This window comes from Musa acuminata, chromosome BXJ1-3 (assembly GCF_036884655.1).
Source record: "Musa acuminata AAA Group cultivar baxijiao chromosome BXJ1-3, Cavendish_Baxijiao_AAA, whole genome shotgun sequence".
Lineage (NCBI taxonomy): Eukaryota > Viridiplantae > Streptophyta > Magnoliopsida > Zingiberales > Musaceae > Musa > Musa acuminata.
In genome coordinates, this window is record NC_088329.1 from 2,426,220 (window position 1) to 2,448,402 (window position 22,183).

The 22,183-nt window shown below is 41.3% G+C and overlaps 3 protein-coding genes across 4 annotated transcripts; all 3 read left to right on the forward strand.

Moving 5' to 3' along the window:
- The first annotated feature begins 1,774 nt into the window (after window positions 1-1,774).
- On the forward strand, window positions 1,775-6,926 carry LOC135616451 (AT-hook motif nuclear-localized protein 10-like). 2 transcript variants are annotated; one of them, XM_065115656.1, is made up of 5 exons: window positions 1,775-2,632; window positions 3,334-3,386; window positions 4,790-4,921; window positions 5,665-5,826; window positions 6,495-6,926. In XM_065115656.1, exons 1-5 carry the CDS (start codon window positions 2,119-2,121, stop codon window positions 6,729-6,731), a joined length of 1,098 nt encoding a protein of 365 aa, XP_064971728.1. In that variant the 5' UTR covers window positions 1,775-2,118; the 3' UTR covers window positions 6,732-6,926. The 2 variants fall into 2 exon arrangements, with proteins under 2 accessions (XP_064971728.1, XP_064971733.1); XM_065115661.1 differs by having other exon boundaries at window positions 1,973-2,632; window positions 5,665-5,845; window positions 6,495-6,772.
- A 4,258-nt stretch (window positions 6,927-11,184) lies between these two features.
- Window positions 11,185-17,138, forward strand: LOC135616460 (uncharacterized). The gene is made up of 4 exons (XM_065115671.1): window positions 11,185-12,138; window positions 15,073-15,210; window positions 15,572-15,811; window positions 16,662-17,138. The coding sequence occupies exons 1-4, from the start codon at window positions 11,215-11,217 to the stop codon at window positions 16,767-16,769; spliced, it is 1,410 nt and encodes a 469-aa protein (XP_064971743.1). The 5' UTR covers window positions 11,185-11,214; the 3' UTR covers window positions 16,770-17,138.
- A 1,168-nt stretch (window positions 17,139-18,306) lies between these two features.
- On the forward strand, window positions 18,307-20,828 carry LOC135616464 (probable inorganic phosphate transporter 1-10). Its single transcript, XM_065115683.1, has 2 exons — window positions 18,307-19,108; window positions 19,778-20,828. Exons 1-2 carry the CDS (start codon window positions 18,408-18,410, stop codon window positions 20,712-20,714), a joined length of 1,638 nt encoding a protein of 545 aa, XP_064971755.1. The 5' UTR covers window positions 18,307-18,407; the 3' UTR covers window positions 20,715-20,828.
- Window positions 20,829-22,183: the final 1,355 nt, after the last annotated feature.

Here is a 22,183-nt window from a genome sequence, read left to right on the forward strand (position 1 = left end):
GAAGTCAGTCGGAGAAGCTATTTATAATGTGTGTATATATATATATATATATGGTATTCTTCGCATTTAATCTATCGGATTCTGCAGAGAGTGACATCATCAACACTTTATGGTTGCTGCTGGGTCAAAAGAAAAAGTATGTTGAGGCGTAATCCATCTTTGCTTTGGTCAGAAAAATTCATGGGATGTTGGGTTGGATTTCCACCTAACAATCTGAGGAAAAATAAGCCCGAAGAACTAAAGCACCTCAGCGACCTTCATGCATTTGGCACAGTAAAGATTCACGAACATTAAATCTATTAATAAAGAACTGGTTTTTTTTTGTTTCTTAGTTCTTCCTTCCAGAATTTTAAGCTGGTCCGAATTCACTAGTCATGAATATGATCGTCGAACAAATACTATTCTCGTGTCGGAGCTCATAATATCAAATAAATTATACAAATAATCTACCCTGTCACATCTGCACAGTATTATTATTAATACATCTGACAAATATTGGCCTGCAAAATCAACAGCTCTATTTTGTCTCTGTATATGCTCACAAATTTTAAATTGAGAGAGAGAGAGAGAGACAGAGAGAGAGAGAGAGAGAGAGAAGAAGCTAAGACGTAATGGGTTTTGAATTGTTTATTGCGAACTTGGTTTAGAGTAAAAGAAAGAAATTCCACTACGAATCCATTTAGTAGTCCACCACGAATGTTGACAATTCATTAGGTAATAATCATCCCAAGTCTCTTTTTGAGGACGAAATTTTAATATAATTATTTATTTATATTTTGATTTTCTATTCAACACACGCAAACGTTTTAGACCAGATCTTCGAGCAATTACTATATATATATATATATATATATATATATATATATATATATATATATATATATATATATATATAGATAGATAGATAGATAGATAGATAGAGAGAGAGAGAGAGGAGGAGGCGGCTTGGCGGAGGGTGGTTGAGGAGGTTTATTGCACTGGTGTGAACGGTTGCATATGATGTGATGACTACGAAACGTTGAATGGTGGGCGTGTATGTGTACGTAGATCTGGTCAACAGTTGCAAAGCTTGAAAAGAACACGGACATCCATGGATTAGAATCTATAAACCCGATGGAGAGGAGTGGATGCTGTGGTTTTCTGACTTGATCGGAATTTAAACAATCCGCTTGTTTTAAAATAATGAATCGTACGAAAGCAATTTCGGCATTCTTTACCTGTCTTTTCCTTCTTTTTTTTCCTGCTCTTAAAAAAGGTGACTACTATTTCCAACTGGGGAGAGAGGGTGAATATTAGGGCACGATTTGGGGGCCTTTTCGTTCTCAGCTCGAGGGGGGTTGGTGAGGCTTTGGAAGTGGTCTGAAAAGGCATCAGGGTTTTTAATTTTTCTTGTTTTCTTGTTTTTCTCTGATAAAGCACCTGGCTGGCTTCCTTCCTGGGTTCCTCGACATTTCCGCATTACCTGAGTCTTTTCTCCGAAACTGGTGGTAAATTCTTGAATTTTACGGGAAATTAGCGGGATAAAGGAGGAGTTTTGGGGAGAGTTGGGTTGAAAATCTCTTGCTGGATCGAGATCATCTCAGGGTTTTGCCTTTTTTTTCTTCTCTTTTTAGTGCTTGGGCCTTTTTCTTTTTTTCTTTTGTGTAATAGCGTTTGGTTTGTAAAATTCTTTAGCTTACTATTGGTTCCTCTTCACTTTGTACAGTGAGCTGTGGTCTGATCCTGATGCTGTCCTTCTTTCTTCTTGTTTTTTTGTTTCTGATGTAATACCCAGGGACAAAGATGGGACTTTGATGCTCAGGGTTTTGCGGGTTTATGCACTATCATTCACCGGTCGTGTTTTCATGCTTGTTCGAGTAGGTTTCTGCTGTAAAAATTGGAACTTTCTACTGATTTATTTCCTGATCTCGTGGACTCTTGCTGGGTAGAGTGAACTTTCCATTCTTCCGTTGAATTTGTCTTCAAAATCGCTCCTTGTTCTCCTTTGAACAAGAATCTTGAGTTGGGATTTTTTTACTTCGTGCTGTTCTTTCTGCGGAGCTCCGGAGGTGGTTGGTTCTTCGGTGGGGGTTTGTTTCTTTTTCTGGTAATGGTGTTTTGAGCTTCCTCGCTGTCGCCATGGAAGTGAGATCAGAGACAGGAATTATGTCTGCTAGGGAGCCCTTTGACGTTGCCATGCAGAAAAGCTCGACGCAGAACCAGCCGGCGATCCAGAGCATGCGGTTGGCCTATACGCAGGATGGTACAGCGATATACAAGCCAGTGACCAGCAACTCTCCTTCGTCACCTCCTTCTACTAGTCCTACGACTCTCTCTTACCAAGGAGGAGGCCGAGGGGGAGGAAGCACTGGCAGCGGCGTCGAAGGTCCCTCTCCGGTAATGGCATCACATGGCCTAAATATTAACATCGGGGAGCCGGTGAAGCGGAAGCGAGGGCGGCCGAGAAAGTACGGGCCTGATGGCATCGTGGCCCTTGCTCCTACATCCGCTGCTGCTTCAGTCCCGCCAGGAGCCAGTGGATGCTCCCCTCTCTTTCCTGGGACAACTAAGCCAGCATCCTGGGCAGATCCTACCAAGAAAGCAAGGGGCCGGCCTTCTGGTTCCGGCAAGAAGCAGCAGATGGCTGCTTTAGGTAATCCCTGTTATACGTTGCATATATCTGTAGATCTGATGATTTTTTCAGTGGAATAGAGTTCCTACTGTTGCAACATGGGATGGATGGTCTTTTATTTTCTGGTCTATATCTGTTTACTTTTTTGGGATCTAGCAGAAAAACCAATGCTTCACGATGTGGTGGGAATGAGAGATTACACAGTCAAAGGCATAAATACCAAGTGTTTGACTCTGCTGGGGACTCGAGTTCCTGGGAGATCTGACTGACAGGGGAATGATCTTCTTAAAATTACCTTCATGCCCCTGTTTTATTTTTACCTGTGTTTATATTCGATAAATTATATAAGGTGATTGGTTTGATGTTATATGCAATTTGAATTTTTAGACTGGTCATGCTAATTTGTAAGATACATTGCTAACTTTCCGAATTTACCATGCCAGATGATTTATCAGTTCTGCTGAAACTTGAATTATTTTGTCATATGTGGTCATTTTTCGTTACTGTCTAGATCACCGGCACCTATGTGGATTCTTAGAATGAGACCGCTTTGCATATGCCCAAGCACATCCAAACAATTCTATCTTAGAGTCCATGGAAAACATTGAGGCTCTTAAATATGTTTGATTAGCCATATTTCTTTTTTTTTAATTTAATATCTTATTGACATATCTAATTCCACATCTCTATAAATTGTTCTAATGAGGAGAAAACACTTGCAGGATCAGCAGGGATTGGATTTACTCCTCATGTTATTACAGTGAAGACTGGAGAGGTATTCATATATTTGTTGCATAATAAGTTTCATATAGTTAGGGAGGATGAATAATGGTCTTTTTTTTCTTTAATCTTTTGATTTATGGTGCTGTTCTTTTGTTGTAATTACAGAGCTACCAACAGATTGCATTGTGTGGAACCTGTTTCTGAAATTCTGGTTATTATGCTTAATAATTTATGAGCAACATGCTCTCATGTCAGATTGCTGTTAGTGTCTGTTCTTTGATGCTGAATGTAATTGCAAAACTGCTATATAATCCTTGTGGATTTTATTTTATTTTCATTGTTATTGTAGCTGATGTATTATGCTAGTAAGTCTTGGAGAGCGTTTTTATTCTTCAAGTGTGTAGATCCTGCCTAAGTTAGCCTTAGCTATGAATCTGTGACAAGCAGAAGATCGGGTCAATTTTGATATTTTTGCCCAGAGTCACCCATCAACATGAATGCTCAGATGCTAATGCTACCTATTAAGTGGTAGACCATTTGAATTCTTGGAGATATGTCTTTTAATGTCAATTCTATCTTGGTTTTTGTTATGTCTGATACAGGTGTTGTCATCTCTGGATTGTAGTAATTCTTGGATTTGTGGATCATCTTCCATTTTCCAAATTTTGTTTCAGTAGGATTTGATATTCCCACAATTGCTGCACCTTTTGTGGTAGCGGATTGTTTGTTTTTGCCTTTATGGTGATTTCATTTTGTTTGGTTTACGCTTGACATTTTCCTCCTTCATTTCATTTATTTTGTTATGTAATGCAAAATTTAGATGAGATAGTGAGATAGTGTGCGGCTTAAAGGATGATTAACTGGGTAGAAATTTCTTCAGATATGTCTAATTAGTGGGAAACAGTAAATGTATTTAGGTTTTCAATTTGCATGACTGCCTTTTGTTATAATCAAGAGGGGGCTTTGCTTATTGGTATGGCCGTTTTGGTGGTGCTGAGTGCTGTGTATGAATAACAGAAACTCTTTTCTTGTAAAGGGTAAAGCAGAATGTATCTCAACCATCTTGAACTCTGCTATGGTGAAACCGTCGTGTGTATTAGCTGCCTTTTTACATTTTCTTAGTCATCCTTAAGTTATAACAATTTGTTTTCTATATCTGTCAGATGGTCAAAATCATGAAGCCTTTGCACCTTAGAGAAAATTTACTCAATAGTTTGTCAACCGCTCAACTTGGTAGCAGCATTTGGTATCTTCATGTTACATACATATCAAGGCCTGAATTTTGAAATTTCATAAACACTTGATAAAGCCAGTGCTTTACTGAAAACATAAGACCAGTAAAGCTAGTGTATCTTCAGTTGTCTAGTGTATCTTCAATTGTTACATCTAAGAGTTTCTGAGAAATTGAGTTTTAAAGACACTAATCTGCTAATAATCATTTGATCATGGTTTCAGGATGTATCATCAAAAATTATGTCATTTTGTCAGCATGGTCCCCGTGCTGTTTGCATTCTTTCAGCAAATGGTGCAATATCTAATGTAACTCTTCGTCAAACCGCAACTTCTGGTGGAACTGTAACTTATGAGGTGTGTGCTCGAAACTGACATTGACAAGTTCAGGTTCCTTCCGGAACTGTTGTACCAATTGTTTCATGTGGTGTTTTTGTTAATTTTGCTGCCCGATCATTTTGTATAATCGCATGGTTTCTGGCTTAAGTCAGAGGTAATTTTAGTCATTTTTGGCTTAGGTCTGCACAAACAGCTAACTTTTGTTCTCGATTGTTTTAAAACTTTTCACTGGCTGAAATGGATTTGCCATATCATGAACTAGAGTAGATGTCAATCAGATGACCTCTTAGAATTACTTATGGGTCAATTTTTTCCATCTGTACTTTTTTAGTTTCAAAGTTATGATTGTCACTTAAGATTAAGAAAGAAAGATATGATTACCATTTATGATGCACATGCCTATATGAAATGGGCAATATACTTTGAATGTCTGGTTATGTAAACTAGACAACGTTAGGATGGATCTTTCTCAATTTTGTCTCGTCGACCAAGGTTTGTTGTATCGCCCGAGTTGGTATGGTACGAGCGGTATATATTGGTCAGACTTGTCACCGAGACATGGCTTGCCCGAGTTCTCGTCGGGGCGTATACCGTGTGTCGATACTCCAGTACGGAATGATACATACGATACCGATAAATCTCCGAGATGGATCTGGTACCCGAAATGGCGAACCCTATCGTTGATTAACATTTTCTTTCCACTTTTTATTAATCTGTAATAGCTATTTACTTATCCCTATCCTTATATTTTCCATGTGCAGGGACGGTTTGAGATATTGTCATTATCAGGCTCATTTCTGCTTTCAGAGAGTGGTGGCCAGCGGAGTCGGACGGGTGGGTTGAGTGTTTCACTTGCTGGTACTGATGGACGCGTGTTGGGTGGGGGAGTGGCAGGACTACTGACTGCAGCATCACCTGTCCAGGTCTCTCTTTCTGTCACATGTAATTTTTTTACTCTAGTGTTTACTATTCTTCGTCCTAATTTCTTCTTTGTTATTATCTTTTGCAAATTGTTTACCAGACTGGTTTTATGATTTATTTTGTTCGTTAAATGTCAAACCCACCCGAAGCCATATAATAGCGAAATGCACTCGGTGCTGTAGAACCCACATTCAGCCATTTTGTCCCTGATCATGTGTTTTCAGTCATGGGACTGAGTTTACCTGCATGGCTGCTTTGTTACAAAATCTCACAACAGTATTATTTCTGGTTCTCATAGGACTCAGTAGTTTGTCTTCCAATCTCACAACAGTATTAACTTTTAAGAAATCAACTTTACGTTGTCTCAGTTTCCTGCATCAATGGTTCCATTAAAGTTATATCGATCATGCGAAACCAACTTGTAAATTTCAATTACATAATGCAACGGGGAGTTAATGGTGAATGTAGACCGAGTTAGTGTAGAGTTGCACGGCAACACTCTGCTGCAGCAATCTTTCGTACTGTTGACAAGTTTAGGTGGTTAATATTGGAGATTTAGATGAAGGCGATGGATATCCTTTCTTTTTCTGTGACCACTTGGGTTCTGAATTATTGCCTGTATTTGATTGAGAGTTGGGGAACTCAATAAGATGCTGGTTGTTCTATGCAGGTGATTGTGGGGAGCTTTATAGCTGATGGGAGAAAGGAAACGAAGAAGACGAATCCTTTGGAACCCATGTCTGCCCCTGGAAAGCTGGTACCTGCTGGGACATCAGGACCCAGCAGCCCTCCCTCGCGGGGCACTCTGAGTGAATCTTCGGGTGGGCCTGGGAGCCCGCTCAACCAGAGTACGGGAACATACAACAACAGCGACCAGCAGGGGTTGTCCAATATGCCCTGGAAGTAACTTGCTGCTGTCACTGTTTGGGGTTTGGCTCCTAGTGATGGTGAAACAAATTGATCCGTGTTTTTCCTCTGGTGTTGCGGTGGTGGTGGTGTTTAGGGACCAACTTTTCATGTTTCTAGCTCCTGTTTGTACCTTTATGTAGTGTTCTGATGAATTGTCGAGAGATGTTGCAGGGAAATGTTTCATTGTCATGTATGTGCATGAGCCAATCTGATTGCTTGTCATTTGATCGTGGCCATCGAGATGCAGTAGTAGTCGTCTGTCTCAGTGCCACTGGTCCCCTCTCACCAGAGGAATGATCGGTGCGGTAGAGTTTGGACGATAGCTCAAAGTATCGCAGCCCGCATCGCGGGGGTTGCTTAATATCAGCGAGGATTGCTGAAGATGGTCACATCAGGACCAACCGAGGACAGGTTGGTTAAGAGAGGGACGCAAAGGGTGAATCGAGAAGAGCAGAGGAGGTCTATCGGCAGCGATACGATGAAGCATCGACATGCCTACTCGATGTGGGCGTATCTGTGTCAGAAATAGATACGTGTTCGACATGTGTTTAGGTTTTATTAATTTATTTTTTTTTATCCGTGTTGGACCCGTGTCATTCCTGATCGATCGGTTGCTCACGTGTGGTGTGGAGTTGCGTGGCCGGCAGCCTCCACCTCAGCATTATCGACTACCATCGTCGTAGCTTCACTCCGCTTCTCAAAGTTCCTCCACCACCACTATCATCTCCGCTGCCTTCCCTTCGTCGACCAACATTATCACTATCCGCTTGGGCGCCTACATCGACGATGATTGTAGTATCATCGTTGGTGTCTCCAAGTGCGATGGTATCGTCACCCACCTCGTGTGGTTGAACCCTCAATGTTCCTCCACAACGTCCACTCGTGACAACACGAAGGGTATCCTCGTCGCGTCATAGCATGGGATGAGAGTTTCGGCTTTAGGGCATCCTGTAGCATCGTATCCTCGAGCAAGCAAACACTCGTCAAAGCAACCCCCTCAATGGTAGGAGAGGCCTCCTAGGATTCCCTTTCGTTGGGTGGCCGAAGAGGTGAGGCGACAACCATGCTTGGCGAGCAAGTGTAGGGCTTCAACAATGGAGAATAGGGATTGATTGTCATGGTCCATGTAAAGAGAGGGTTAATTACATATTATCCTCATAATTACTTATCTTTAGTATCCAGATCTTTACATTTTAAAAAGTTATATTGATATTTCTATAATTACAAAAATAAAACATCTAGGTTCATTTATCCTCGGTTTTACTAATGAAAATATGAAAACAATAAGAAAAAGATAATTTTAATGTTTCAATTAATGAAAATATGACAAACGACGATACCATCGAAAGCTGAGGATGGATGTTGTGGATGAGGATAATGACAGTGAGAGATGAGGGTTGCTTTATATTTTCGTCGACATGAATGCAATTATCGAGTGATCCTCTCAGTCGCTCGGCAATTATCTCGACGTTGATGCAAATGCAAAGCAACCTTCACCTCTTGTCGTCGCTCTCCTCATCTCAACACCCACCTGCGGCTTCTAGTATCGACATCGTCCATCACCATCAATTAAAATATTAAAATTATTATTTTTTATTTATTTATATATTTTCATTGATAAAACGAATGACGTTATGATAAATGAACCTAAATATCTTACTTTCATAATTATAAAAATATTAATATAATTTTTAAAATATATAAAAATAAAAATATTAAAAATAATTAATTACAGGAGATAATCTATTATAATTGGTTCGTAAAGAGGACGGTGAAAATGATTCCTTCGTGCTTGACCCGGCTGCGACGTCGAAGAAATCGACCGTGCAGGCAACGAGGTCACCAGCCATTTTTCTCAAGGGATGCCTTCGAGTTGTGAAACAGCCATGCCGACCACGTCAATGGAGAGGAAATGTACCGCCCTCGATGAACCGTCAACTATCACCGACAAAGATTTTCCTCACCGGTGAAGCCTGCTGCGTTGCATGATTAAAGCTTTTCACCTCATTTTTTTTTTCTTACGAGTTTTACTTAAAATATTAAAAGATTAGCCTTAGGAGGTATTGGTTAAAAAATTAATAGGTTACATATGTTTACTTAATATTATAACTTATACTCATTAATAGTTTTTTTTTTAATTTTGGAAGACGATGTGAAGACAGTGATTTCTACTAAATCTGTCTATAAATATTTGCATCAATAGGTGGATATATCTGCTGGAAATGGGGATGGATAGTGTTGTTTGTGGAGGCTGTTAGTATTGTCTAGAATTAAGATTTTTTGGAAGAATGCTTCTGCATCATCATCTCTCTATGTCTGACAGACTTGCTCGCCTACGGGTGTGCAATGCTATTTTGTGTTCTTTTCGTGAGTTGGAACTTGATCTATCTCTCATTTATTTTCTTTTTTGTTGATTTGTGGAGAATGGTCGAACAAAAACTTGCGTTGAGATTTTTCTTCTTTACTGATTGGCCGACGTGGGATCGGTACAACGAGCGGACGTTATCGGGTGATAATACTTGATTGATGTTAATGTCTGTTGTTGTCTTCGTGCCATTGATCTGGTTCTATCCCGAAAGCATGTAACCTTCCAAGTAGCCCAAGTGGATCAAGTGAGTGCGATTCAAGCTTGAGGCTACGGTGACAGGTAGACTCATGAGGCTTTGTTGGCCCATAGTGATCGACTTGCGATCCTTCCGAAGTGCAGTTTCTCCATTGAACGAGGCTTATAGTCGTCCTGAGGTGCACCTTGGCTTTATCTAGTGATGCTTCACGTCACCCCGAGGTGCACTTTAGACAATAGAGAAAGTGAAAATGGTTAAGTATAGCTCAAAAGAGTTTAGGTTGAGTCTGCTTATCTCATCAGAGGCTAGCTCTTATACCTGATTTATCGCTAGAGGATGGTCGATTGCTCGTCCCCCCTTAAGCTTCTCGTATCGTCAATGATTCATTTATGTCGATTGTTAGTGAGTATATCTTATTATCGATTACGTTAGGGAAGGATGATTAGAGGCACATCGTCTGTTAGCGCAAGTGCCTGGAACGAACAAGGGATGACAATCGACGTCAGGTGCCTGAAGAGTGGGGCCACGTCGTCAAAAATTAATAACCCCTGCGATTAAGCATATGACCCCTTTGGAAATTAAGGCTAAGGGGGATGTATTGCTGGCGACTGATGGCACGATCGAGGGGAAGGTGTGAGGATGAGTCTGGTCATCATGTATCAATAATCGACTTGTGTGACTTCTTCGAGGATCACGTTGGGCGGTGAGTATCGATTCCAAGTGATGGCTCAAGACTCAGAAGATTCAGCAGAACAATGATTGTGTCATTGCTTTCCCTATAAAGCCTCATTGGTCTTTTTCCAGTGGTCGAGACAGGCAAGGCTGTAAGATTATTTGCATGAGTTGTTTTAGGTGGCTTCTTCGACCTAAGGGAGGAAATGAGTTGGCAACATTGTTATTTTCTCTATCAATCTCAATTAGTTAATATATACTCTTAGTTAAGACAACTTCTTTTCTTGAAAAAAGAATAAACGAGTACCACTTTATTTGAAATAAATATCCAATTTTATAGGAATATATATATATATATATATATATATATATATATATATATATATTAGGTGTAGCACAGATCAATTTATAAATCTGAACGATAGACAAGTCGATTAATTCTTTCAACAAATATTAGACATCTATGCATTGATAAATTAGTAAAGCTATCTCGAACCTTTTTCCTTGCATGATAAGACATATTTGGTCCCGAGATGAGTCATCATCGACGTCACACGCCACGTCCCAACTAGTGTCAGAATTTGGCGCCACACATCATCAGAACCCCGTGACATACGTCAAGCTAGGTTCCGTACCGAGATACTATGCGACAAGACTATCCCAAGGGCTCGAGGTGGTGCCGCTCAGGCATCCCCCAAGATGCTAGCCTGTCACAAAAGCTATCCCATCCCACAAAGGTCAGTGGTCATACCAAATCGAGGTGCAACCAATCGCATAATAGTATATAAACCCTCGGTCGACACCCGACCAAAGGGAGAAAAACTCGATATAAAAATACTCCACTAATTTGCTCGTCGGAGGGGCCAAAGTCGGAAAATACTCGACGAAGGCCATTTTGCAAGAAGGCGGACACCCCCGAGCAACGAGCGTATCGACCCAAGAGATACTTTCTATCGCACAAGGAAGAGCAGTGAGCCAGTCCGGATCCCGACCAACGTCGACCAACATTCCTTCCCGAGGGTGCAACCACCTCATCATCCTACTCATTCCATAAAAAACTTCCGATGTTGACCAACGGACCTAACCGTGCTGACTCATCAGCCATGGTACTTTTGTTCACTAACAGTGTAAAATCTTTTGATTATACTTGAAAAAAGATATTGTCAATCCTATGCATCGGTAAATATTTGAAACGTGTGCGTGATTCATTCCAAAGCATAGCCCACCACACAGCTTACAAAGTAAATGCCCCCTTCAGTAATCTATCAGATTGATCGACTGATCCATCCATCCATGGCGGAGCGACGCAACGAGAACGTTTCCTCCGCTTCTCGTCTCCTACTCCTCGTTCTCTTCTTTCTCTCCGCGGCGGAGGCGGAAGGAGCTGCCTTTACGGCTGCCGAGGCCGACGCAGCGATCTCCCGCTTCCAGGAGTACCTCCGCATCGACACCGCCCACCCGTCCCCGGATTACGCCGCCGCAGCCGCCTTCCTTCGATCTCAAGCCGATTCCCTCTCCCTCAAGCACGAAACCCTAGAATTCGTCGCCGGCAAGCCCCTCCTCCTCCTCAAGTGGCCCGGACGCCGCCCTTCCCTCCCCTCCCTGCTCCTCAACTCTCACACTGACGTCGTCCCCGCCGAGCGCCACAAGTGGGTCCACCCGCCCTTCTCCGCCGCCCTCGGGTCCGAGGGCAACATCTACGCCCGCGGTTCGCAGGACATGAAGTGCGTCGGGATCCAATACCTCGAGGCCATCCGCCGCCTCAAGGCCGCCCGCTTTGTGCCCGATCGGACCATCTACATCTCTTTCGTGCCCGACGAGGAGATCGGTGGGACGGACGGCGTGGGGGCGTTGGTGGCTTCGGACACGTTTAAGCAAATGAGGGTGGGAGTGGTGCTTGACGAGGGGCTGGCTTCGCCCCGGCCGGAGTATAGGGTTTTCTATGGCGAGAGATGCCCGTGGTGGCTCGTGATCCGAGCCCAAGGTGCGCCAGGGCACGGAGCGAAGCTTTACGATGGGAGCGCAATGGAGAATGTGATGAAGAGTGTGGAGGCGGTGAGGAGGTTCAGGGCGGCGCAGTTTGATTTGGTGAAGACAGGGACGAAGGTGGAGGGGGAGGTGGTGTCAGTAAATCTGGTGTACCTCAAGGCTGGAATCCCATCGCCCACTGTAAGTGCCGTCAACTCTGCTTATTTCGATCAATTTCACTTTTTGAACTACCATCTTTCACTTGCCTCGAGTTCTGATGCCTCAGGTTTTTGTTCTCCGCAGTAAGTAGGTCATTTTCTAATCTTCTTTTAATGAAGCAAATTGATATTAGTTAAAATGGGTAGCTTATATTTAAATTCAAAACATACAAGTAGATGGGAAGGCCATTCCCCTTTCTAGATTCGACTGAACCTACTAGCTCTAGCAAATTGAGGAAGCTATTTAGCTTACCCTCTCTAAATATATGAGAAATTTTATAGTCTTCAAAAATGGATTAACAAAAAACAAACGTCTTTAATAACATTCAAATACCAAATCACTGAGAAATTTTATAGCGCAAGGTGGTCTGGTTTCCTTTGTCAACAGCTACCAAATCACTGAGTCAGTCTTAATATGTATTCGATGAATGCCTTTCTACAAAGCTGCCTTCCATCCATCTCTAAGCTAAGCAGCTTCAGAGCGTAGGATTGATCTGTTTCCCAAGTATCTACACTTAGAAAGTACACAATTACCAGTATCATCTCTAATAACAAAACCTATACCCCCATCCATATTCTTCCACGAGGCGTTTCCATTGAGCTTATACTGACCAAGTGAAGGTTTCTCCCAGCATATTCTTATATGACACATCTCATTACAGCCCTCATACCGGTACTTCTTTACCACATTGGATAAGGAAGCAATTCTTTTAGTCCATATCCTCAGCTTATTGCAAGAGTTGTTGTCGAGACTATCATGAGCGATGAGGGACCAAAGGATCAGCATGTTAGTTTAACCACCATCAATTCCTTTCAAAAGCCAAGCATCATTCGTAGCTCGTAAGAAAGACAAATTTAGTGTCTAATTTCTGTTTGAAAAACTGCCAGATCATGGTGGAAAAAGAACACAGGAAGAAGGGATGAGGAATAACTTCATTCTCCACATGACACAATTGAGACAAATTCCCATTTCCAATCCCCAAAGTAGCTAACCTATCCAAAGTGGAGAGGCAATTGTGCAACAATTATTTAACCTGAGGACACTAATTTGACTGGCTTCTCTACTCAGGCTATGAACAAAAATATAAGCAAATTTTCCCAAACCTAAACCTTTGGAATCAGGTTTCCAAAACTAGAAATCCTTCTGAGGCTCAAGCGATATGTAAATAGAAATAGTCTTACCCAAAATATGACCAAAAGCTTTGAAGAATTTTATCCCCGTTCGACTGTCTGTTGCAAAGCAAATCAACCACAGAAGACAAATTAAGCAAATCATTCACCCTATAGAAAGTAGGTTTAGCAACTAAGGGCACATAAGAATCCAGTTACCATGAAACCTGCCCCTAGAATTACCATGTGAACAAACTTGGAAAACCCAGAACACAAATCTTCCATGACTTAAGACAACGTCCAGCTCCAGTTAGCACATTTATGAAGTTATTCAGGCTTTCAGTCATGCTGTAAGAGTTCACTTTCATACTTTCCATCTCACTGTCGTGTTAGATGGAATCTGAAGATTCTGTAGGGCAACTGGTGGAGGAATCAGCTAGCCTCTCTCTCCTCCTCTTTTTCATTTTCATTTTTTTTTCCGCTTCATCAATCATTGGAAAAATTTTCATGTAGAAATCTTACATGCTTCTCCCTTGTATCTTTGTTCATTATTGTGGAAAAAAATCCTCCTAATCACACTCCTTAACTTTCGTCTATATTTGTGGTACTCGAATCACATCCAGGGCCTGCAATCATTATATCTCACCCATTTGTTTCCTCCTCCTGGTGGCATCAACCATCTTTATCTTAATTAAATGCTAACTCAAGCCTTACTGCTTGAACTCGAAATCACTATTTTGCACATGCTTCTTCTATGATGTCAACAATTGTCTCTAACAAGACTGTAATGACATTTTCAAGTTGACTTGTTCTTCCACTTCTTTTTATTTCTAACACCGGTACATGCATATTAACACATGATTAATTGAGTCATTTAGTATGTAAAAAGAAGAAAGGTTTGTGTCTGTATAATCCGGCCGTCTATTTGTTGAACATAAACTGTCTATTGGAGAGTGATGATGATGGACAGTTCTCCAGCTTATTCCATAAAGCGTAGAAGAGGTTTTGTTGATGATATTTAACTTTATCCGTGCATCAGTTTGCTCTCGTTGTTTGCCATCTTAAGTTGCTCTTACTCATCATCTGAAGTAATCCATAGTTTGTCCTTTTGTGTGCTGGAATTTTAATCTCTCCATGTTACACCTCTACCAGAAACTAAACCTAAATCTCTGATCAAATTTCTTCAAATATGGGAATAAAGAAGTGTTATTTTTTGTATTTTAGTTGGCTGCTTTGAGGCTAATTTATTTGAGAGTAGTAAACTCAGATAGTCTAAAATAATACTATTAAGAATGAGCTTTGAAGACACATCAGCAAGATCAAGATAAGCCTTTGTTGTTCAAATAAAGTCTGACCGAATTACCATTATGTTTTCTGACAATATTTCCTTACTAAAACAAGATAAATCCCTATTTTGCATTATGGTTTCTAGTTAATTATGTCAATGATAAAGTAACTCAAAAGTAAGTTAAATATGTTAGGAGTCATTAATCTGATTTACTTTATATTTTAAGTGATTTAGACTATTGTCGTGAGGTTTCTCACTGATTTTTTGATTTTAGTAACAAAGTCATTTTCTCTTAAACATTTTTATACATTTGATTGTTAAAAATGATATCATCAAGTTTAACAACTTAACTGTCATTTATTGGATCAAAATTCTCATATATGCATACAAGATGCTCTAATTTCTTCAGTTTCATTGGAACGTTCTGGATGTCATTTCTTTCTCGGTGAATATATAATTCATGTTCTTTTATGAATTATGGATTCCACTTATGAATGTATCTCAATGGCTTTCTATCAGGGTTTTGTCATGAATCTTCAGCCATCTGAAGCAGAGGTTGGTCTTGACATCCGAGTCCCTCCTAACACTGATCCCAAAGCATTGGAGAAACGAATTGCTGAGGAATGGGCACCATCATCACGCAACATGACATATGAGGTATGTGCTAAATAAGTGTTTCATCAACTTGTTCAAGAAATATCGAACAATGTCTTTTGAATGCATAACTTTGTTAAGGACTGGTTCCAAATTTATGGAACCGATTTATTTGTCATCTGAATGTTTCCCATCAATGGTCTCACAGTGCGCTCAGGTCATTGTAGTCTGGAAGTTGATGTACGTATGTCTGCTTCTTTTACTTTGTATATGAAGATTCCAGTTTAGCTTCTTTTTTTTTCTTCTCATTTTACATGATCTTAATAGGAACAGGAACATCTGTGTTCTTTCAACTTAATCCATTAGGCTTTTTGATCTTTTTGTGCCTTTACAATTGGTCTAAAGGTATATTTGTATTGAGCAGTTTAAGCAGAAGGTGTCTGTGTATGACATGTTTGGAAAGCCAGCCATCACTGCTGCAGATAGATCTAACTCTTGGTGGATACTGTTCGAAGAAGCTGTGAAGGAAGCCAATGGTAAACTTAGCAAGCCAGAAATTTTCCCAGCCTCAACTGATGCTCGCTTTTTTCGAGAACTGGGAATACCAGCATTTGGTTTTTCACCGATGGCAAACACTCCTATACTACTCCATGACCATAATGAGGTTTGTCTTTAGCACAAGTTCCTTCCTCAAAAATACATAAATGACAATAATAGATAAGAATACTATCTTGATATGTTGAGAACAATTGTGAAAATTGTGAAAGAAGTAGCTTTCCAAGTCAGAAAGATTTAGATTAACAAAAGTTCAAAGCCAATAAAATGCTTAGAAAGCAAATGTTTTCATGAGGTGGACTAATTTTCCTTCACACAATTATTTGAGAAAATTGTTTATATTTTCACAGAGTTGGTACTTGTACATAGTTCCACAATTATACATGTACTAGAAGACGTATGGACTTTCATAGTATAGGTTATTATGCATGGTTTGATGCTTCTGAATTTCAATTCCTCTTTGTGGACCGGTAAACGACATTTCAACAAATGGATATTTTTCTGGACATGTAGACGTTCATGATTTGGTGCTTCATAATATCATGTCTGGTGCTCACAAGTGTAGATAATATTATAAAACTGGAACTAAAGACATACAACTTGTTTTTTTCTTTTCGGAACTTGTTCCCATCGATGGAAAGACTACATAAGATACTGGACTAAATCATTAAGGTTTTAAATTTTTTGATGACATAAAGAACATGAGACATGCTCTATCCTACTAGAAACTTGCACAACTGAAAGGCAAACCAAATGGTCTTTTTGCTCCTTTATCGGTAGTTTTATCATGATAACCATTTTTTATCTATTGCTTTGTAACATATTTTTTCTGAAAACTAGGAACACTTAAAGAAGCTTGCTATTTTGAAACTTTTCTCACTGTTCTAAGGGTGTTGCAACAATTGCACTGTTCTTCCTTATTGGATGTGTAACATTTTTCCGCTTTACAACTGCTGCAGTTCTTAAACAAAGAGGAGTATTTGAAAGGGGTTACCATATACGAGTCTATCATCAAAGCATTTGCTTCTTACAAGGATGAGGTTGAAGAATCCAGAGCAGAGTTGTAAGTAGTGTAATGCATTTTACCCCTCCCTCCCATTAATAAGATTTGCGAAGAGCAGCAAGCAAGATGCTGAAAGACGGCAACGAGGAATTCTGTTACATCCAATCACGAAATGCAACTGGATACCTATGTGTTGTGAAGCCTCTACGAGATGATTGTAAGAATATCGTGGCAAGCATTTTATTCAAAGACTCGCAGTGATGTGCTCCGAAAATGGTACTATATTGTATTTTTCTGTATCAGTCTTTTTCTGTAACCTATGCCCGTGCTGAAGCCATCAAAACAGAACTAGCTAGCTTCAATATTTTTTGTTTTTGTTTTTGTTTTGCATAGTCGGCACAACTAAAATTTCCTAACATTCTTGGTTTTTTCAGTATTTTTTGTTTTATTAGATTAAATTTTGTTTATCGATCATAAATTAGAGATTCTCGAGAAAAAGAAACATAAAGCCAACAATTACATAAATATAATTTACAAAGAAATATAAAATAACTTACGACGCATATTGCCAAAGATGTTTTTCTATTTGACAAACGAGTAACGTGTGCCAAAGAAAGACTATGATGTAAGCATCGTAGTTGATCCGTCGTCATATTCTTTAATGTATCGATCAATGTATTATCATGAAAAAAGAAAATGTTAGCAAAGCATGTTATGCACATATGTTTTGACAAGTGTCCAAAGTGTCATTATCTTATTTGATGTGACTCGATGCTTCTTAATAATCTTGAATGACTTACGATATGGGAAAAATTCATTCTAGAAGTTTAGCACCATTAGAAATCAATATTTTGTTCAGGGGTACAAATAACTTAAAATCTACATTGTGTTATGAACGACGGAGATTAGCTATTATGCACACACATTATTAGATATGAATAGGAAAACCAAAAAGAAAAGGAAAATAGAAAGAAGTATTTATATGCTTAGCATATAAGAATTTTTGATCGATGCCCCCATGGCAATGTTTGACATTTCAAAGCCAACATTAATTGGTTGCGTCAGCTGCAGCGGCAGCCTCCTCGGTCTTCTCCGAGTCTCTGTCAGGGGAGGAGTCTGCCTCGTGGTTTTACAACGTATCTGTCACCACCGCGAGACTGATTCTTCTTCTTCCTCCCGGAGGACTTATGATCGCCCGTCTTCTTGGTCTCGCTGCCGCCGGTTCTCTCGTGGATGGAGAACGAACGTATAATTATAAAGTACTTTAAATATTTTGTAAATAATATGTATTGACGTGTATTTTGTTTGATAAAATTATATCTCAAAAGTTCATCGAATATATTATAATAAATTTATCCTTCTAATATTTTAAATATTAATTTAAAATAAATATATTTTCTTTATTTAAATTATTAAGTAAATAAATATAATCTTATATATAAAAAATTCATATGGCCCAAATATAAATAGTAAATTAATATTTTATAATTTTTTAAGGGATTGTCGATAGTGAAAAACTTGGAAATGGACTGTTTCAGAGGGAATGGGAGACTTTGACTGCGGGCATCTACATCAGCTCCCCACGCCAGTCTTTCGAGGAAGCCTACTTCTTCCCCGTCTTCCTTCGATCATGTCAACTGGGATAAATGGTGTGTTATAAAAGCACTCTTTCTGAAGGTCATACTGCGGGAGGGGGGGAAGGATGGGCCTCAAGATTCTTACAGCGCTCGACCATGCAAGAACACAATACTACCACTTCAAAGCCATCATCATCGCCGGCATGGGCCTCTTCACCGACTCCTACGACCTCTTCTGCATCACGCCTGTCATGAAGCTGATAGGGCGGATTTACTACGATCCTCAGGGAGCGACGCCGGGCGTGACGCCACCCGCGGTGGTCTCCGCCATCGTGGCTATCGCGCTGGTCGGCACAGTCATCGGCCAGCTCATCTTCGGCATGCTTGGGGATCGCGTGGGCCGTCGGCGCGTCTACGGGTTCTCCCTCCTCCTCATGATCGCCAGCTCGTTCGGTTGCGGTTTCTCCATCTGCCGCACCCGCAATTGCGTGCTGACTAGCTTGTGCTTCTTCCGGTTTATGCTTGGGATCGGCATCGGCGGCGACTACCCACTCTCGGCGACCATCATGTCTGAATTCGCTAACAAAAGAACGAGGGGTTCGTTCATCGCCGCGGTGTTCTCGATGCAAGGGTTCGGGATACTGGCCAGCTCAGGGGTCACCATGGCGATCGCTGCAGCGTTCAAAAGGGCAACCAAGGCATCGAGCATCGACCCGCTGCGCACGCCAGAGGCAGCGGACTTGGCGTGGCGCATCATACTGATGATCGGTGCCATTCCGGCGGCTTTGACGTTCTACTGGAGAATAACCATGCCGGAGACCGCCAGGTATGAACCTGGCTACTTTTTGTTCATCACTATGGCCGTCGGTCATGCGGGCTCCAGCTCTTGAACAGCCTCTCTTTGCAACTGCTCCTTTCCTTGTGGTGGTAATTAACTAGGAGACAAACAATCGACAAAACCTAGTTTATGCCATATGCAAGCTGCTGATGATCACAAAGCTGGTTTTAGCATCCCTTCGATCATATCTTTCTATCTTTATGCATCTATCTGGCTCTACATAATGCATTTCAGGCATAGCCAAGAACCATTGGGTTGTACTGGAGATAGTGAGGAGATCGCAGCTGAGCCTTTGGATTACGTTAAATTCAGATTACAGAAACAAGGAATAGTTTATTTCACGTGCTCTCTGTTCGATTAATTATTTGCAGCGGAGTTACAGGCTTGCTTATATAATGAATGCGAGGGACACGAGATTCTGTGTAGATTTAGGCAGACTCCATTAGCCGTCCTTTCCTCCGCCACCTCTCCAGTTGCTTTATCCAGGGCCACAAGTTACCCCGATTGACATAGTTTATTGAGATATTTAGCTTGTAGGTGCCCTTGTGTGTGTCTCTGTGTGTGTATATATATATATAAGAGACAGGGAAAATGACAAGACTTGCTGCGTTAATTAGTTATTTTGGTATCAGCACGGTGATTTTGAAGCTTGTGCAGATATACAGCACTGGTGGAGCAGGATGTGATCAAAGCGACAAATGACATGGGGAAGGTGTTGGTGGACTTCGATATGGAAACTTCAGAAGTTTCAGGCGGACCCCGTCGACCAGCCCCAACGTACGGTCTCTTCTCAAAGCAATTCATGGGACGGCATGGCCGGAACCTGTTTGCGTGCGCCATGGCATGGTTCTTGGTTGACATCCCCTACTACAGCAGCACTCTTTTCCAGTCGCAAATCTACAAGCCGTGGTTCCCTCCGTCTGACCATGTAAATGCTTACGAGGAGGTCTACAACGTCGCAAAATTCCAAGCAATCATCGCCGTGGCCTCTACCATCCCTGGCTACTTCGCCACCGTCTACTTCATCGAACGCACCGGCAGGCGAAAGATTCAAATGATGGGTTTCTTCTTCATGGCAATCTTCCTGTTCGCGCTAGCAGGTCCCTACGACAAGTATTGGCACGACCACACCAAAGGGTGGTTCATCGTTCTTTATGGCTTGACCTTCTTCTTCTCCAACTTCGGCCCCAACACCACGACCTTTATCGTGCCCGCCGAGCTGTTTCCTGCTCGCTTCCGGGCCACCTGCCATGGGATATCCGGCGCGTCGGGAAAAGTTGGTGCCATAATCGGAGCTGTTGGATTCCTCTGGGCCTCTCAACAGAGGAACAAGAAACATCTGAATCCAGGATGGAAGCCGGGGATCGGAATGACGTATGCATTGACTATCCTGGGTGGTGTGTGTCTCATTGGAATGCTTCACACCTATCTCTTTACGCCTGAAACTAAGATGAGGTCCTTGGAGGAGAATGAGTCCGGGGAAAGTCAACATGGTGCCGAGGACCTAGAGAATATCGACCACAGTGTATTCACATCCAGCGCTCCGAGTGTTCATCCTCTCGGTGGACGTTCTCCTCTGCAATCACCTTTGTAGGTCTTACATCAACATCAGATAGTACGTTCAACATAAGTATAGGGAGGCAGATGGAAGGAGGCTGTTGTATGATTTGGTTTGGTCTATAATTGCTGGTTGTGTGCATTGTTCTCACTCCTCATGATTACAACAATTCATCCAATTTGATGGAACTATATGCTCTGGAAAGATCATCTACTTCAGCTCATAGAGCATCGATCCAGCGTCACAGTGTCTACCCAAACCAAGGAGGATCGTCTTGGTAACAGAGTGATCACAGATTTGGCATAAAATGTCTACCTAAACTAAGAAGTTGCATCGAACGGCACTGTATTCGAAATCGCAGGTTAAATTGCAACTCGAGAGCCACGACGTTGCCATCCCTTTCAACCATTGTCATCCTTCCTATGACTTCTCACATCTCGATCACCCTACAACATTTACAATCATGTTGCACTTTCACCCGTGGGCATATATAAATTAAAACTAGGAAGAATCAGCATCATTTTTCACTATCCATGCATTTATGCAGAACGTACGTACGGTGTTAAAGAGTAATAGTATATCTTTAGAAAAATATTAGATTCTTATTTCTTGTTTTACCTTTTAAATAAGTTAATTAGATATAATCTTAGAGATAAAAAGTCTCTTCATTTAAATTATTATTTTATACCTATAAGTAGATGATATCTATATGCGTAGATTTATACAAGTCCATCCACTCCTGTGGACCCTGATGTAACCAGCTAGGCAAGGACTTTGACTTTTCATGGGACAGAAGCTTCAAACCACACATCTCGTCTGTAGTAGACTCCCAAGTCAGCCCACGGTTTTAGAAAAACAGCAGCAGATGTACTCCTCCTCACCTGTCCTTACATTGGGAATGCCTGTCCCGTCAGAGAGACTTCACGAGTGTATCATCGACCTCAAGTGCCACCAAAGTCCATCCGTGTCTAGTCGATTAACAACGCAAGTTGTGGCGACAAATACGCTCTAGTGTTTCTTCCAACATGGCGGCCGAATGCTTGGGCGGTGGCACAGGGCAGGAGAGCTTACACGGCGACTTCAATTCTTCATAGCACAGTCGAGATATTGACCCAAGACACCGAGAATAGATAGATGGTCGAAGAATCGGAAATGGAAAATTAATTTTGAAGGAATTAATGGCGTTGAACTGGTGGTGACTTCCGTTACACCATCAGCACCACGAGAGAGAGTCGGAACTCTTTGTGGAAGCAGCCAACCTACTGCTTTCAGCGACGACTAAAATGCATGCTGAGTTAGCATCCGAAAGCTCCAGCCATCAAAATAATGATGTTGATGCCTCTACAACAGGACACGTTCGTATCGCATGACGCGTGAGCCGAGTCGAAGGATTTGGTGCGCGCTCGGTTCAGACGGCAGGTCAGTCCATGCTTCCTGCTCGCCGACTAGTCTAGGCATGCGGTTCACGCGCAGACACTCACGCATAACGCTCCGGCCAAGTACGC

Excerpts from the sequence above, each read along its gene's own strand:
- LOC135616451 (XM_065115656.1), top strand. The coding sequence starts at position 2,119 with ATGGAAGTGAGATCAGAGACAGGAATTATGTCTGCTAGGGAGCCCTTT. Across the intron at positions 3,387-4,789 it reads TTACAGTGAAGACTGGAGAG|GATGTATCATCAAAAATTAT; the intron begins GTATTCATATAT and ends TCATGGTTTCAG. Across the intron at positions 4,922-5,664 it reads GTGGAACTGTAACTTATGAG|GGACGGTTTGAGATATTGTC; the intron begins GTGTGTGCTCGA and ends TTCCATGTGCAG.
- LOC135616460 (XM_065115671.1), top strand. The coding sequence starts at position 11,215 with ATGCCCCCTTCAGTAATCTATCAGATTGATCGACTGATCCATCCATCC. Across the intron at positions 15,211-15,571 it reads CACGCAACATGACATATGAG|TTTAAGCAGAAGGTGTCTGT; the intron begins GTATGTGCTAAA and ends TGTATTGAGCAG. Across the intron at positions 15,812-16,661 it reads TACTCCATGACCATAATGAG|TTCTTAAACAAAGAGGAGTA; the intron begins GTTTGTCTTTAG and ends CAACTGCTGCAG.
- LOC135616464 (XM_065115683.1), top strand. The coding sequence starts at position 18,408 with ATGGGCCTCAAGATTCTTACAGCGCTCGACCATGCAAGAACACAATAC. Across the intron at positions 19,109-19,777 it reads ACCATGCCGGAGACCGCCAG|ATATACAGCACTGGTGGAGC; the intron begins GTATGAACCTGG and ends AAGCTTGTGCAG.